Source organism: Pteronotus mesoamericanus, unplaced genomic scaffold (genome assembly GCF_021234165.1).
Source record: "Pteronotus mesoamericanus isolate MK-2021 breed Mesoamerican mustached bat unplaced genomic scaffold, CSHL_Meso_final scaffold_85, whole genome shotgun sequence".
In the NCBI taxonomy this organism is placed as follows: domain Eukaryota; kingdom Metazoa; phylum Chordata; class Mammalia; order Chiroptera; family Mormoopidae; genus Pteronotus; species Pteronotus mesoamericanus.
This window is the reverse complement of record NW_026555329.1, coordinates 35,601,345-35,619,103: the sequence shown is the minus strand read 5'-3', so window position 1 is coordinate 35,619,103 and position 17,759 is coordinate 35,601,345. Positions and strand designations below refer to the sequence as shown.

General features: G+C 36.0%; 1 protein-coding gene across 2 annotated transcripts in view; it reads left to right on the top strand.

Annotated features, from left to right (window-relative positions):
* Positions 1-17,759, top strand: part of RELN (reelin) — a 558,168-nt gene that overhangs the window by 516,939 nt on the left and 23,470 nt on the right. For both annotated transcript variants that reach the window (XM_054564075.1, XM_054564074.1), the window contains exons 48-56: positions 569-746; positions 2,087-2,280; positions 5,604-5,860; positions 9,102-9,256; positions 10,286-10,500; positions 12,674-12,851; positions 15,676-15,851; positions 16,003-16,109; positions 17,349-17,591. In XM_054564075.1, coding sequence (XP_054420050.1) covers positions 569-746; positions 2,087-2,280; positions 5,604-5,860; positions 9,102-9,256; positions 10,286-10,500; positions 12,674-12,851; positions 15,676-15,851; positions 16,003-16,109; positions 17,349-17,591 — 1,703 coding nt within the window. The remainder of the gene's footprint in view (positions 1-568; positions 747-2,086; positions 2,281-5,603; positions 5,861-9,101; positions 9,257-10,285; positions 10,501-12,673; positions 12,852-15,675; positions 15,852-16,002; positions 16,110-17,348; positions 17,592-17,759) is intronic.

The window sequence follows — 17,759 nt, the reverse complement described above, 5'->3', positions numbered from 1 at the left end:
AGTCCTTCTTTTGTGCAGTCGCCCTAGCCCATATCCAGAATGATAACTGAGACTACAGAGCCACCCAGTACTGTGTTTATATTTGTTCCCACATCCAACAAAGAAGTCAGTCCTTCAGATGGAGATGACAGATGCTACCCAAAGTACCTTCTGCTGTTTGGAATGTGGCTTCTTGGACTCCCAATTGGCCCAAAAGCTCTATTAAAAAGACCAATCTCATAAGTTATTAGGGCCTACCAGCTTAGTTTGGCAGCTGCAATTATTTATCACCCATCCAGAGCTGTGCCACATAGAGACAGGGCTTCAGTACATTTCTTGAAGTTGCTTCCTTCTCTCCCCCTGTAAGCCCATGCCACTACTTTTGGAAAACCCAGAGGCATTTAGTTCATACTTTATTTTTAACCTAAAGCACTCTTAAGGAGAGCAGATGAATTCTGGCAAGCTCTGTGTAGATAAGTCACCTTTCATCATCAGAGACTAAGAAAAGAATGGGCTTCACTGATTTGAGAACACACGTGGGGGGGCTTTGTTTGATGTTGACTTTTCCTTTCTCTTTCTCCACACCCAGCTGTGATGAGCAGTGGGGTGGCCTGTACTGTGATGAGCCTGAGACCTCCCTTCCAACTCAGCTCAAAGACAACTTCAATCGTGCTCCATCCAGCCAGAACTGGCTTACTGTGAATGGAGGAAAATTAAGTACTGTGTGTGGAGCTGTGGCTTCAGGAATGGCTCTCCATTTCAGCGGGGTGAGTGTTTGGCTCTTAGTTATTCATTTCTGCATCCTCTGAGTTTCCCCCAAATGGTTGAGGGGTTTTTTTTTTGAAGTTTAATTGGCAGATCAAAATGCAGAGTTATACATTCTAAACATACAACCCAGATCTGAACTTACAACTTTACATGTATCAGAAAACACTAATTATTCCATCATTTTCCTGTCACAAATCCGTTGAGACAATTTAATTATGCAGGGTAGTGCCCACATGAGGTAGATTTAAGTATACATTTTTAGGACATAAATAAATTTCCATCCTGGGAGAGAGTGCCTGCACAGTGAGTAAGGGTCTTCCATCTTGATGATGCTGTAACTGAGAACTCTTGAGCTTGCAACAGATTTTGTATTTACAGAACCAAAATCTGAAAAATGAACTTCACTGTTCCCTGAATTTATTAATAACAAGTAATCCTTTCTGTAAATTATCCAAGAAAGAATAATTGTCAGTAATTACTAGATACTTATTTTTATAGCAAATTACTTTGTGAGTGACAGCAGCAATGTTAGAAAACTTTTTCGAAATGTATACTCATTTGACACCTCTGCCAAAGATGACTAGTTTAAAAATAGTATTTCTCCAATACCATAATTAAATTCCCTTCATAGGCAATTTAATTTTAAAAAATTATAAATTCACTGTCAGCTCTTTATCACCCTATTATGTCCTACCTTTGCATTTGCATTTGTGCCAATGAAGTGTATTATTTATATTAAGTGTTTTTTGACCCAAGAGCAACAAGAGAACATATAGCAAGTAAGATTTTTGTAATCAACAACACTGACTACAAGTACAGAGTTCACAATACTCCGCCTAGCTTAGGTGGAACTCTAAAGAGGCATAGTTTTCCTCATATGTTCAACCAAGAAATCTCTACCTACCTACATTAATAAATTAATACAAGTGACATTAAAATCAACTATAAAAGCTTAAATAAAAAACATTATAACTGTTATCACTAATTATAATAAATGCCTATGAATAACTGGGAATAGTTTAGTAAAAACATAGAATAGTTACTTTAATTCCAGCTTTCATCTTGCTTGTAAGAAAATAGAAGAACATCTCCTTGAATAAGATACATTGCCCTTTGTAAGTAAGTCTTAATACTGAAATTTCAAAATTCAACCAATATTTGCTGAGTACCTATTCTGTGCTAGAGGCCATGCTAGGAGCAAGTGTAACAGGAGAGATGATAAGAATTAATTACTGTGTGACTTGTATTACAAAGGGAAAAAAAGGATGGAAGCCAGAGAAAACCCGTAACCTGCAATCACAGTTCCTAACCACTGTCTGTTGCATTCTGCTTTCTTCAGGGTTGCAGTCGACTGTTAGTCACCGTGGATCTAAACCTGACTAATGCTGAGTTTATCCAATTTTACTTCATGTATGGATGCCTGATTACACCGAACAACCGTAACCAGGGTGTTCTCTTAGAATATTCTGTCAACGGAGGCATAACCTGGAACCTGCTAATGGAAATTTTCTATGACCAGTATAGTAAACCTGGGTTTGTATTCCATTTTATCTCTAATGACTAGTATGATTAGCAAAGATTCTGGGTCAGACCTGCCAGTAAATCAATCACAGGGACCAAAGAGGACCTCAACCTTACTCATCAGTAGAAGATGCCTCCAAGACTGACATGAAGATAAGGTTTTTGAGATGGATAAACAGCTGCTTTGGGTTTTTAAGACCAACTCGTTTTCAAATTCAGAATAAGGTAACATACACTATCACAATGCCAGTAATGAATAGATCCAGTGCAAAAACCCACATAAATTCATGAGACTGTGATAAATAAGTTGAACAACATTTTGGGAAAATGGAAACAGAAAAAAAATATTTATTTATGTAGTGTTCACTCCATTTTAAAGAATTGAGAGCTAGAAAATAAACACAATAAATACTTGTAAGAATCCTACAGTCTAGTTTTAAATTCCTTATTTAAAAACCCTGAATAAACACAATGCATGGATCATTTTAAAAAATATTTGTTCTTGAAGGGCAGAAAGCAATCAGTGTGACTAATTAGGAAAATCGAAGTTTGCTAAAAGAGAAAAGAGCATATTTATTAAAGTAGGAGGAGAAGAAAGAAAAGGAGAGTAAGCCAAGAAAGAAAGAGAAATTGAGAAGGTTGGAGGAGTGGAGAGCAGAGAGAGAGGTAGGGAAAGATGAGGAGAGGAGGGGTGAATTCAGCCCAATCAAGAACAAGGAAAAGGACCAGGGGCGAGGGCAGGAAAGAAGGTGGAGGAGAGAAAACAAAGATAATCCCTCAGCATTGAAAACCAGGTACAGGCTACAAATAAAATAAAATAAAAACAATTTTAAAATATTGTAAATGATATTTAAATTGAATGCATTAGTTAAGAATAAGTTCAGCTGTGAATGACAGGAAGCCCAAAATAACATAAACAAAAGGGTTTTTTCCCTCTCCTGTAAGTGGCCCAGGGCTGCTCCAGTGGTTCCACAAGCATAGAGACCCAGGTCCCATCCACCTTGTACTACTGCCACCCTCAACACATGACCTCCAAAAGGGGGACTCGAGCTCCTCACATTCCAGTCAGCAGAAAGGAGGTTGGGGCAAGAAGGGTGTGCTGTCTCCCTTCAAGGACACTTCTTGACAGTGGCCCATATTTCCTTTACCATTCCAGTAGCCACAACTTTGTCACAGAGACACACCCAGATGCAAGGGAGTCTGGACACATTCTCTCTATTCTGGGTGATGTTTGTCTGCCTAAAAAGATGGGCTCCTATTATAAAGGGAAAAAGGGAGAATGGCAATCGAAGAAATGCCAGCAATCTCTGCCACAAGCAAAAGTTTTAAATCCTGCACTTGGATTAAAGTTGGACACCAACAAAACAATCCAACAGAATCCAAGTAGTATACAGCGTCATAGTGCAAAAAAAAAAAAAAAAAAAAATTTGCTCATCTATTAGTAGGAGATAATAGACCGACCAAATAAACCACTTTCTTAATCTTTATGGAGGAAGTGATAAAGACTCTCAAGTCTGATCTCAAGTATGATTTCCTGAACACTTAAACAGCATTATATACAGGGAGAAGGAAGTTATCTTTCTGTAGAATAAAAGCATAAATATATAATCTACTTTTGTTTTCAAAAGGAGAAACATTGATCAAGATAGGAATTGTAGTCATAATTTATTTATTTAAATTTTTATCAGCCTTAGATAAATTTCCACTCCAAAGGTTTTTTAAATGTGGTCAAGGATTCATCAGAGAAAGGAAACTAATTTAGAAATAGGAAAGAAAAATAAAGCTATTAAAAGATCATCACTCTGGGTAAAAAAATGTGATTGTGCATCCCTCCAGGAACAGATAGATTTTCTGATATTAATACACTTTACAGTGTTAATTAAACATGCTAAATCAATGGAGATAAATTATAGAAAGATCTTATATGGAGAACAAAAAGAAGGTGGGAGGGGCACAGATGACCTTCAGAATTAAGATGCATGAGGAAATGATCTTTGGAAAATATTATTTGCCTGAAGACTGATGGTCTCCAAACTGCCAGTAACTACACAGTTAGAGTCTAGGACTCACAGTCTATATTTTCCTTCCCTAAGACCAAGATCCATGAAACTGTCATGGCCCAAAAACTGCACAAAATGATAGACATAATCAAACAAAGTATTTAAAATCCAGGTGCTGGATGGAAATTCAACTAAAAGCATCCTAGCTTTGAATAGATCTTGGTTGGTCCCCATCTGGAATACCGCCTTCTGTTCTGATCACTATACCTCAAGAAAGATGTAAAAGAGAAAAGAAGAAGGGACACTAAAACCTACAAGGAGATTCTGTGTAAACAAAACTAAAATAATGCAATCAGTATGAAAGACAAAAAGTAAAGAGATCATCATCCAAACCCTCAGCTTAAGGGTTCTTCACAGGGTAAACTTGGGCTTGTTGGCCACATCCTGGAGTATTAATGCTAAGAGGTAACATTTGAAAGTAAAGGGAGGTAATTAGCATGGATTAAAAGTGAAACTTTATGCAAAGGAGAATAAACCTCAGGAAATTATTTTTCTCAACAGATTTTATGGGTTGTGAGTATAATTTTGAAAGGGTTTGACATATTCCTGGGGTTTAGATGCATAATTGTGATTAAGGGGTATTTCAGGCTTTCTTTTTAGCTGTTAAGGTCCATACTGGAGTGTGGAGCCATGCTTTTCCATGTCTGTCCTTGGCGACCAAGTCAGGGATGTCATGCTGGGCTTGTTAGCCCATGGCTCTCACTCAGCATTTCTTAGTATAATGTTTTAAATAAAACATAAAGACAAAGTCAATATCAAACTGCAGGCAACTGATAAAGTAATTACATACAACCTGGTACTACTGTCAGGTTGAGAGTCCAAGTGCCCTGCCACAATCTAGTGTGCATATTTTGAGGAAATTACTGGTATTCACTGGGAGTTGAATGAAATCAAGGAGCCAGGAGAAGGAAACAAATGAAATTAACACCAAGGTGACAAAAAAAAGTCAATTGGCTATGTCTACCCAAGTGCACACTTGAATACTCTAGGCCTGCAGATCTAGAGAGACCCCAGACAAGCAGAAAATTGCAGTCACTCTGACGCTGCCCGGGGCGGTTGAGTAAGTTGGTAGTCCCAGGACACTTGAATGGTTCACTTTGTATTTCCCTAGTTTAGTGACTTGAGAGACTTCATATGATCAAGGCAGTTCATCGTGGTTTTTAAAGATTATTTTAGTCGATGTCCTCTCCTCACTCAGCATGTGACATGGTTATAAATCTTTTACTTACATGAAACATTTGACAAGTTTCCCACCCCACCATCATTTTCTCACAGATTTGTGAATATCCTTCTCCCCACTGATGCTAAAGAGATTGCTACTCGCTTCCGCTGGTGGCAGCCGAGACATGACGGCCCCGATCAGAATGACTGGGCCATCGACAATGTCCTCATCTCAGGCTCTGCCGACCAGAGGACAGTCATGCTGGACACGTTCAGCAGTGCCCCCGTGCCCCAGCATGAGCGTTCCCCTGCAGATGCCGGCCCTGTTGGGAGAATCGCCTTTGACATGTTTATGGAGGACAAAACTGCAGGTAAACTTTTCATAATGCTAATAAAAATCCAGTGGAAATGCATTTTGGATTTGGGTCTTTTCAAAAGGGTGGAATATGAAACCTTTTACAGATTCTCAAACAGTATAAGAACAGTGAAAGTCAGGGGGTCGCCCTTTTGTTTTTCTCATCCTACCTAGTTTACATTATAACTAAATATTTTCTTTCTCTCACCCATCAACTATGTTTTTAATAAATAACATTCTATAATTTTGTTAACAGGAATATTTTATTTCTTAGAAAATTTTCCATTTCTGTTTCCATTTTCTACATTGGGTAGAAAGCCAACACTTTCTGGTCACTTGTTTTAATATCAAAAGACAGGTGTTTTGTTTAGCTATTGTACCTGTCAAATGCATTTGTGATGGCACCTCCTGTTCCAGATAGCGTCCAAGGTCTTGCTTACTACTCTTCATTCTCATGGAGCAGTGATCCTGGTGAACTAGCAAGGATCTCTTCATGCTCTTCTTATCTTCAATGTCTTGTTTCCTTTTCATTTCATAACACTCTCTTGGTCACTGTTGTTTAAAATTGTGTCTTATATTAAGTATGTGGCTTTCTCATGCCACATCCATGGTTACACTCCATAAACCATAGTATCCTCAGGTTAAGTAGAGATGTTTAATTGTACATCTCACCAGCACTGCACATGTTAGCCAAACAATGAAAATGCATAGAATATTCACCATAGATTGATTAGACAGTGAGACTGCATCACATGCAACTTGACCCTAGACTCTTACATAGAGAAGTAGATGTATTTTACAATAATAAGACTGATAAGAGCCTTCCAGGGGAATGAAACCTATGCTTAAAAATTTTTTGAAATTTGAGGAATTCTAATAATTTAAAATACTTAATTATTAATATTTTATTATAAAATTAATATATTCAGAGTGTGAAATTGAGAAAATACAAAAAATCATGAGGATAAAAATAAAAATCACCTAGAGGATGACCATCATCTGTATTTTGGTATTTTTCTTAGATTCTTTTTTCTACGCCTTTATATAAACTTATTTTTAACAAAATTATAATCATAAATTTTACATATTTATAGCCTGATTTTTTTATTTAGAATTAAATTCTGATCACTTTCCCATATCCTCAAGTATCTTTGAAAAAAATCATTTAAAAGTCTGTATAATATTTTATTATAGCTTGTTCACCATTTTGACATTGTTGAATAGTCATTCTCATTAATTCATTTATTAGTATATCATGTGGCACAGTAGTATAAGTTAAAATATATTTAATAAAAATCACCCTTTTAAGTAGGAAAAGCTTAAAATTTTCATTACTATGAAGTAGTTTTATTCTCTTAAGAAAGTTATTAAGATTTACTTATATAGATCTGGTTCAACACTTTGCTAAATTATTTGTAGGGGGTGGTTCCTGTGTAATGATTTACATACTGAGCTTACAGTCAGAGAATAATTTAAGTACTGCTTCTATATGAATAAAAACAAATACAGATTGTTTTTTGAATACCTAAAATACTGATTTTTACTCTAGGTTTAGTTAGTGGTACACAATTGAAGGAACAAATTTTCTGCCAACTGCTTGTTTGGCAAAAATGGTATTCTTAGCAACTGTAATATCTACTTAGAGAAGTTGCTTGTGATATTGCAGAAGAGATTGATGAGTTAGTTGATTAATGTAAGTCTTCCTTCACTAAGATTGCAGAGGTCTAGCATGAGATAAAATATGTACCTCAGAATAAACTGTCTCAAGTTATTCTTACTGGAATCAAATTTCTGTGCACTTTGACTCGTGACCCCTAAACCAGTGATGTAAGATTGAATGTAGCTCCAAGTCCCATGAAAAGAAAATTGACAGATAATGGTACTAGAGTAACTATTTAAATCCCAGATATAAACTACTTGTTCTACAAGTATATATCATGCTTATATCAAAATTGAAAGGACACAGCGCAGGTGAGGGCTGAATTCCAATTTCATTGTCTGGCTTGGTCTCTTCTCTGAATCCTCTGAGGCCATCCCTCCCTGCAGCTCACACAGCGGTACCGAGCCTCTGGTTGTGCCCATTTGTTCATCTCCACTGCAAATACTGGGGCTCACCAGGGAACTTTCAGAGAAAAGTTGAACCTATAAAAGCAAAGTGTATCAGGAATTAGATGCAATTTGTAGATACGTGTAATTTCAAACCTTTCCAGGATAAAATCATGATGTTACAAACACTTCTTCCAGAAGAAAAAAAGGAATTATGAAGAGTGTGAGTGTGTGTGTGTGTGTGTGTGTGTGTGTGTGTGTGTGAGAGAGAGAGAGAGAGAGAGAGAGAGAGAGAGAAAGAGAATAGGATGTTCTGTGAACTACCAACTCATAATCTTGCTGCTTAAGTTGTCCTTAGGCTCTTAGAAGCTTTTTTAAATATTTATTGTTATAATTGACATAGCTTGATGAGTTTGCAGAAAAGTATACACCCATGAAACAAGCCATGACTGCAATCAAGGCCATAAATTTATCAGTCACCTCCAAAAGTTTTCTTCTGCCCCTTCCCTTTTTTTAATATTGATTTTTTCTATTATGGTAATAGCATATAATATAAGATCTCTCTTAGCAAATTTTAAGTATATAATACAGTATTGTTAACTATAGGTCCTATGTTGTACGGTAGACCTCCAGAGTTTATTACTGAAACTTTGTACCCTTTGATAGATACTTCTGCATATCCCCCTCCCCCAACCCCTGTAACTACTGGTTCTATAAGTTTGACTAATTACAAGTTTTTTAATTACCCAGATGGCACTATCAGAATTTGAGTAGAAGTAGCTGTATAATATTTTATTATAGCTTGTTCACCATTTTGACATTGTTGAATAGTCATTCTCATTAATTAATTTATTAGTATATCATGTATACTCACTCTCACTCACTTTCATATTATTTTACTAAAAATTTGTTCTCCTTATTTAGGTCCTGCCTAAAAGTTCAATATCTGTCAGGAAAAAAAACAGATGTTTCCCTTTGATTTTCATTTACAACACTTACATACACTCTTCTTTTCTAAATGTAGACTCACTAATATGAGGTAGCAGGTATATCTCAGTCTCCCAGTGTCCATATTCCTAAAATGATGTGCTTACATTCATGTTTTGTCTGTGGATTGTATATAATATATATCATAGATATTTCTACTTAATTCTAGATCTTGCTTAAAGTGAAAATTTGCCTCAAGTATTTTTGTCTTTTATTTTTTTAAGTGAATGAGCATTGGCTCTTCCATGATGATTGTACAGTGGAAAGATTCTGTGACTCCCCAGATGGTGTCATGCTCTGCGGCAGTCATGATGGGAGAGAAGTGTATGCAGTGACTCACGACTTGACTCCCACTGAAGGCTGGATCATGCAATTCAAGGTGAAAGCATTATGGTCTCAACTGTACAAATAACCACAAACTAGCATGTAAAAATGAAAAGAACTGTAGAAACAAAAACCCTCTAATACTGTATTTCATTGGCTTAATATATACTTTGAAAAGTAAAATTTAATATTAAGATAATATACAACTCAACATTATATAACTTAATGACTTAAAGTATTATATCTCTGAACTATTTCAAGGTGAACATTTCATAAGAATAATGCACTTCTACTCAAGGTTAAATACAGATAGAGCAAATATTGATAATAAGTATGTAGGATACTGGTTCCAGTTCCCTGAGTTAAATCATTATACAGCTTAGGCAGTCTTTTAAGAGAAGATTAAAGCTATTATGATTATATCTACACTTTTTACAAGAGCATTTTAATATTTCTAAAGAAAGAAAATTATGGAAAACAAAGGCATGCATAGCATTAATGCTAACATCAATTTTGGCCAAGATTTTATGTCAACCAACTTATCCTATCTACCTTAATCCCACTGTATTAGCAACAAATGTGGCATTATGGTTACCTCCATCAACAAAGGGCGCTGGGCCTTATAAAATTACCTTCTGTTATTACTTCATTGTGTCTTACTTGTAGTTGAAAGTGATTTATTGAGAGTCATAAATTGTAGGACAAAATAGTAAACTTGGTAAAGCTGTTAGCAATCCCTCTTGGTCAGCATTGTGCCAAATAGAAGTGCCAAACCATTAGCACAACAAACAACAATTTGTAAGCGAGGGCCCAGGCCTTCCAAGGCAATCAGCCAGCCGTGACAAAAGCACAGCTTTCAGCTTCTTTCCAAACTCCCTGCAAAATATATTTGGCACTTTCTATAATTTGTCACCTTGAGCAACTTTCCTACCCACCAGCAGAACAAATAACGAACATGAAAATACAGGATAGATGTGGTGCAGTGTCTATCAAGTGATCAGCAACTTTGTTGTGCCAGGTCCTTAGAATAGATATATGTAATATGGGTTTAATATATTAACAATCTTGCTTTTCCATGTATTAGATCTCTGTTGGATGTAAAGTGTCTGAAAAAGTTGCCCAGAATCAAATTCATGTACAGTATTCTACTGACTTTGGTGTGAGCTGGAATTATCTGGTCCCTCAGTGCTTACCTGCGGACCCAAAATGTTCTGGGAGTGTTTCTCAGCCATCTGTATTCTTTCCAACTAAAGGATGGAAAAGGATCACCTACCCACTCCCTGAAAGCTTAGTGGGAAAGTAAGTAGAAAACTAAAATAAAGCCTGGCTCCAGTCGTCCAGAAGTAGATTAGAGACACTGTGGTTGAACCTGAAATTCTGTGTAATTGTGGATAAAATATCTCCCTCCCTAACTCTAAAGGCTCTCTATCAGTGACCTCTATAAGGAGCTAACTCAGAGACCTCAAGGTGTAATTCTCAGACTTGTCAAGATGGGCCTTGGCAGGCAGGCCCTTTCATGCTCCATACTGCAGTATCTGCAAATGGGGACAGAGCAAGAGTGATGGCCTTGGAGCCAGATGAAAAGGTGTATTACCTTATGGGCCTTGTAGGCTGTGGTCCATCACACATCATATGTTTTTCTCATTATGGCCTTGTTGATCCATGATAGATGGTACCAGAAGCAAGAGCCTAACTTATCATACTTTTTGTACAAATCCTAACTCTTCATACTATTTGTACAAGTATGGTTTGTAGGTTTCATTTTTCTCTTATCAAAGCCTTATGTTCTGCACTTGGAGTGAAAAATAATTAGTTTGAAGCAGTAATGAGTAGTGAGTATAGTATAATTAAACTATACTTTGAAAAGTCTGTGGATGAGTTAATTTAAGGCAATTCCAAAAGATTTCTCCTTGACTGTAAAATTAGGAAAAAAATACATTGAAGAAAATGATAGGTGAGCCTCCATCGTATAAATCGCAATGTGGCTTAAGTGAAAAACCTTCTTGTGTAAAACAGAATTATGATATATGACCAGAACACACAGAGCCTTTGAATGAGGTGCTCACACACAGCTTTTCCAGTGTCCCATAGATGTCATTTACTACATAAGCATTCATAGTTTTCTGGAATAAATCTAAAAGGGTTAGTCAGCATGCTAGGAAGCTACATCAGGATGCTTTCAGCTGTATGTAACAGAAAACCCAATTCAGACTGGCTGAATTAAAAACACAATCTAGTATGTCTATAATGAAAAAATCCAAAGATAAATTGTTTCTTGGATTAGTTGATTCATAAGCTCAACATTGTCTTCAAGGACATTGTTAACCCTTTTTTCCAATGTCCACACCTTGGTCACACGCAGCCTTCAGGCTGGGTCCCCTGAACATCGATGACTTTCAGAAAGCTACTTATAGGTAAGAATGTATTCTTACCTATAGTCAGTGGGAGCAAAAGAGTTGCATTTCTTTCAAAGAGAGCCAGATTTGAATAAGAAATCTTATTCACCTCCTTGCCATCCCATTGGTACAAATTATCTCAAGAATACCCTTTCCTGACTCGGTCAATAGTTAAGGGAATTATATTATGATGATTATCTCATACGACTTATCTGGGGTTACATGCATGCTGGGGAGCCACCATGATGTCCTTGCTTCATGTTCCCCCTCCTGTTCTCTCTTTTCTTTTTTATAGTGAAGTATAATTTACGTTCAGTAAACCGCACATTTCTTAATTGTTTACTGCAGTGAGCTCTTACCATTGTGTAACTCATGCAACCACCACCTCAAACAAGATGCAGAACATTTTATCACCCATAAAGTTCCCTCATGCACTTTGGACTCTTTACACTAACATGGTGTGGAGTATTTTAATATAAGGTTAATTACGAGGTTTGTATTTTCCCCAGCAGGCAGAGAAGAACAATGATGAAATTAAAATCTCGGGAAAATGTCCTTTAATATAACCCTTTAAAATTTGTTTTCTAATTAACATAGTTACCCTGAGAATATTGAATATCTTTGGGAAATTCAGAAGATTCTGTTTCCCAACCACCTGAGGGCTGGGTGTACGCTCTGTCAAAGGATTCGCTCCCCTTCTGTACAATCTCAGAAATTCACCTGATGAATCTAGATTGCGATGCAATCACTGGACTCCAGTTCATAAGCAACATGATTTATGATAATTTTGTATTTTAAAGTGTTCTCATTGTTTGAAGTAAGATTTCACTGTGTTTTCATTGTATTTTGCAAGTTTGCTCACATATTATAAAATTTAAATGAAACTGTCTCTAAAGTTCCATAACTAGAAATAGAAGAATAATGGCAGTCAGAAAACACTTTTTATTAATCCATTTCCTCTCAGACTGTCTTAAATGTTTTTTTTCTCTTGCACACACTGAATGCACACAAAGGAAAATGAACCTGAACAAAGTTAACTTTTGTTTTTCACTCTTTTGCTTTCGTGTTGTTAATAGTCCAGTAAGGTTTAGATTCTATCAAAAGTACTCAGACATGCAATGGGCAATCGATAATTTCTACCTGGGCCCTGGATGCTTGGACAACTGCAGAGGCCATGGAGATTGCTTAAAGGAACAGTGCATCTGTGATCCGGGATACTTTGGGCCCAACTGCTACCTGACTCACACTCTGAAGGTAATGCTAAAGCCCCTGTCAGAGAGCATTTACTTGCATTCTAGGCCCTGACTTAAGAACCAACTTAAATGTGAGACTGATAATTTATAACAATGTTCTTTGAAGCCCCCAAGTAAAGAAATTCTTTGGATGGAAGCTAAGAAAACATTTCTTAGGTTTCTTAGATATAAGAATATTAGGATCAAGTTCTAGTACAATTTACCTAATTCACAAATACACCAGACTGTATGGATTAAAGAATATAAGTATTCTGGGGTTTTGTGGGGTTTTCTTTTATTTTTTAGCAGACCCTTTATTTAAAGTCAGTTTTAAACATTCATTATTTTTTTTTTGGGAGATGTAATGTTGAAGGAGAATACTGTCGTTATCATAAATAAAGCAAATAACATTATCACAAAAAAATTTTCAAAAAGGACTAAACAGTTCCTAAATTTTTGTTCAGAAAATGCAGGGTTCTGATTTGATCACTGCTGAAATATACTTGTCTATTAAGAATAAAGAGGTCGTTCTTGGGGACTTTAGCTGTTATATTATTATTTAATATGCAAAGCACCTATGGTTGCCCAACATAGTTACCATATGTGCATTCTACTTGTGTGAATAAATATAGCGCATTTGTCATTCCAATAACAGAAAACGTTTAAGCTAAAAAAGCACAATGATTGAAATGAAACATATAAGAGCCAAACGATGTAAACAAAACCTGTCATTTTTTTCTATAACATTTCAACAACTTTGGAACTGCTACATTTTTAAAAAAGTAAAGGTAGACCAATGCTCACATGCATCTGAAGCTTTTAGTCTATTTGTTATTAAATGAATTATAACATAAGAAACATAGTCACAAGTAATGAATAAACTAAAAAAATCTAGTTTCTTTCACAACATTCAAATTTCGTTAGCATTCCTCAGTTGGATTAGAAATTGTACAAATCTAAATTATGTATTCTCATTCAAATCTTTCTAATGAGAGTTTACATAGTTAATGATCCAAATCTTCTGACTTTAGTGTTCTTACCATGTAAGCCTCCTTTTTTAAAATTGCATTTATTTGCTAACATCAGTGAGGCAAGGTAAGACTTACACATGACTACACATCTTTAACCATAGAGGTGATTATGTTCTAAGTTTGAAGTGAGTCTATTTAAATTATTTTAACTACACAATAAGAAAGCAACTAGATAATTCTCTTAGGTAAGTGAAAAATGTATACAATTTGTATAATTACTGCAATTATAACTCTTACAAATTATTTTCATGATATAGATCTACCATTAAAAAACACTGGGGACCTCAACCCAATGCAAAACCATATTATGGACAAAATGAATATACTATAAGGAAAATGAATTATCAATATCTTGCTATGATGTGAAGGGATGAAGTAATTTTACACAAAATGTAGCTATAATGAACTCTAATATTTAATTATATACTCACTTGGGAAAATAGACTGGTTCTTGTTTAGTTTTAGTTAAAAGGATAAACGGGAGACCCAAAAAAAATACTTTATTCTAGATGTTGAGTACTTCTCCCCATTGTCCTGAATCTTGGCCCTGATAAATAAATGAAAAGTCTCAAATTGCCTCCCAGGTTGATTTTCTTTTGACTTTATATGGAAAGCTTTGGTTTCAAATATCCTTACATAACCACGTAGGCATTCAAAGTTCACTCTGTGCTGCAAACTGAAGAGTCACGGTAGCCTCAAGGAGTATCCAAGGTGGGGCCACGCACTCCAGGGGGGAAAGTGCTAGCATATCTGTTATACATTATCTTATTTCTTTGAATTTTCATTTTTTGTGCATTTCATAATATTGTAATAAATTACAATAGTACTTTTATATACCCTATAAATAAACAAAATAATTTGGGAGTACAAGGTAAGGTATCCAGCCATGTAATATGAAAAATAAAGACATTTGTTGAAGGAGATACGAGAAACATTGTACATAGAACAATGACAGCTCAGTCCCCTTCGGACCTCACGCAGTTCTCCCACTCACCATCAGCTCCCCTGTCATATTTTCCTGAATCTCATCATCTGCCTGAAACGTCTTCCCTTTCAAAGGTGATTTAAGTTTTGGGAAAAGCCAGAAGTCACAGGGTGCCAAATAAGGGCTGTAGCGGGGCTAAATCACCTGGGTGATTTGATGTTTGGCAAAAAAAACTGCATGAGACATAATGCATGAGCCAGTGCATTGTCATGATGAAGCTGCCAATCACCAGTTGCCCATAGCTGCAGGCTTCTGAATCATCCGAATAGTTTCCACAGAGAAACGTTCAAGCTTAGCGCAAAATTTGATGCAGATTCATTGCTCTGCTCTCTCGTCATTTTGATTTAATGCAATGGCCACACAGTACACATGCTCACTCAACGACATCTACACCCCCACTGACTAGTATAGTGAAGTCATCATTGTTCACGTATGCACATTCCAGTCCACTCTCCTTGGCTGCCAGGTGACATGGATGTCATACAAACCCTTCTTGTTATATTAACAATGGCTGGACTTTTTCTGGACAGACCTCATATATATGCTTAAGTAACTTTTTACAGATAACAGTATTACCTATTCAACCTTATAATTGTTTTAAGATTCTCTCTAGACTTTAAATTCTAATTATTATTAAACATTAAGTTTAAATGATCTTCACCCAATTGATGGAAAAGAACATTGTGAAGTCACTCTTTTTTTAAATATCTTTGGAAAAGCATTTAAAATCAGCTCTAATTTTTTAAAGTCCAATATGTAATTCTGTATTGTCTATACATAGTTGTTATCTGGATGTTATTTTTAACAACATGCCACTTAATCTTTTCCAGACTTTTCTGAAGGAACGCTTTGACAGTGAAGAGATCAAGCCTGATTTATGGATGTCCTTAGAAGGTGGGAGCACTTGTACTGAGTGTGGAATTCTTGCCGAGGACACTGCACTCTATTTTGGGGGATCCACTGTGAGACAAGCTATTACTCAAGATTTGGATCTCAGAGGGGCAAAGTAAGTCAATTTGGAGTTATTTTCATCACAATTTAGCAAACTGGCCCCAAAGCAAGGAGCACATGTGGAAGAAGTTTTCATCCAGGACTTGAGTAAATAGACTGCTTGTTCTATATAACTATTCTGATGGATATTATGTGCTTGCATGCAGATTCCTGCAATACTGGGGCCGCATCGGCAGTGAGAACAACATGACCTCCTGCCATCGGCCTGTCTGCCGGAAGGAAGGCGTGCTGTTGGACTACTCTACCGATGGAGGCATGTTTCAGGGGTGAAAGCCGTACCTTACAGCAGATTCCCAAATTCCATCCAGTGCCCCTCGGAAAAGTCTCTGACAAGCTTTGCTGACATGGTGGTGCTAATAGTGAAAGTTACAAAGAGAAAGTTGCAGATCTTAGTTGTGTTACACATTCCATACATGTAAATTATGTGTTAGCAAAATCTACTAGAAAAAAAAGAGAGAAAGATCACATTTGAAATGTTGTATGGTGTCAGGGGGGTAGACATATCAAGGGATCACTTCTTAAGTTATATACATGTCTAACAACTGTGCTGTACACCTGGAACTCATATAATATTGAATGTCAACTGTAATTTTAAAAACTAAGGAAATATAAAATAAAATAAAATGATAAAATAAATAAATAATCTCCAAAGTTTATGAACAAAGAAGTAATCTCTATGCTTAACTGAAGCTAAATTATAAATGATACAAATTAAAAATATTTTTAGTAATTTTTTATATACTCTTCCAAGTGAAATATAATTTTAAAACCATTTTTAAATGTTTTAGAAAGCTTTCATGTGAACAATCATGTAATAAATGCTAAGAGAATCTTCAAGAAAACTTTATTGATTGTGAAAGAAGGTAGTCTGAATTTGAGTGTGTCGTGCTCCATTTTAACCAAATTCTGTTTTTATTATTTTGAAGTAGCTGAAACCTGAAGTAACACCATAATACCATGAAGTCTTTAGGAAATCAGCTTTAGCAGATAGAAATCCTTAATAACTAGCAAATAAAAAGATGGCCCTAAACTGTTTTACGGTATTCAAATGATATTTTCTTAAGTAATGTAAACACCCGCTTACAGTCTTATCAGTTGTTAAGAGGGAAACTTCATATCAGTCCAATGAACCACAAATTGCATTGAATCATAATAGCTATATTTTAAAATATTAGTTCTTATCTAGAAACAGAGAAACATGGATGTTTCTCATTATTCATGAGAAATAGTGCATATAGGAATCTAGAAAAAATTTTAATAGCAGAAAATATATAACTTTTATTTAGAGTTTTTATTTTTGGCCAAATATTTAATATACTTCCTCTCATGACATCAGCCTCATTTTGCAACGATACAAGTGGTGAGCATTTATATTGAAATCAGTGAAATCAATTCTCATTGTCTGGTTGAAGACTTTTTGGAGGGAAGCTTGAAGTAGCTGTGGGTTTTTTTCCCCAGATATGTTACTATGTTGATTTATTTTTTATTATAGGAATTACTTGGACTTTGCTCCATGAGATGGATTATCAGAAGTACATTTCTGTTAGACACGACTACATACTTCTTCCCGAGGATGCCCTCACCAACACAACTCGACTTCGCTGGTGGCAGCCCTTTGTGATCAGCAACGGACTGGTGGTCTCTGGGGTGGAGCGTGCTCAGTGGGCACTAGACAACATTTTGATTGGCGGAGCAGAAATCAATCCCAGTCAGCTGGTCGACACTTTTGATGATGGTGAGAAACAAAGCATTGAACAATCTTTCCTGTGAGCCATTCATCTGTTTGTCTTTGGATGAATTACTACATGAAAAGCCTTTAGAAGAGTGCCTAGCATATATTCAGTGCTCAACAGATGTTACTATATTGTTTTGCCTAGAGGTTTACAAATCTTCAAGGTTGGTG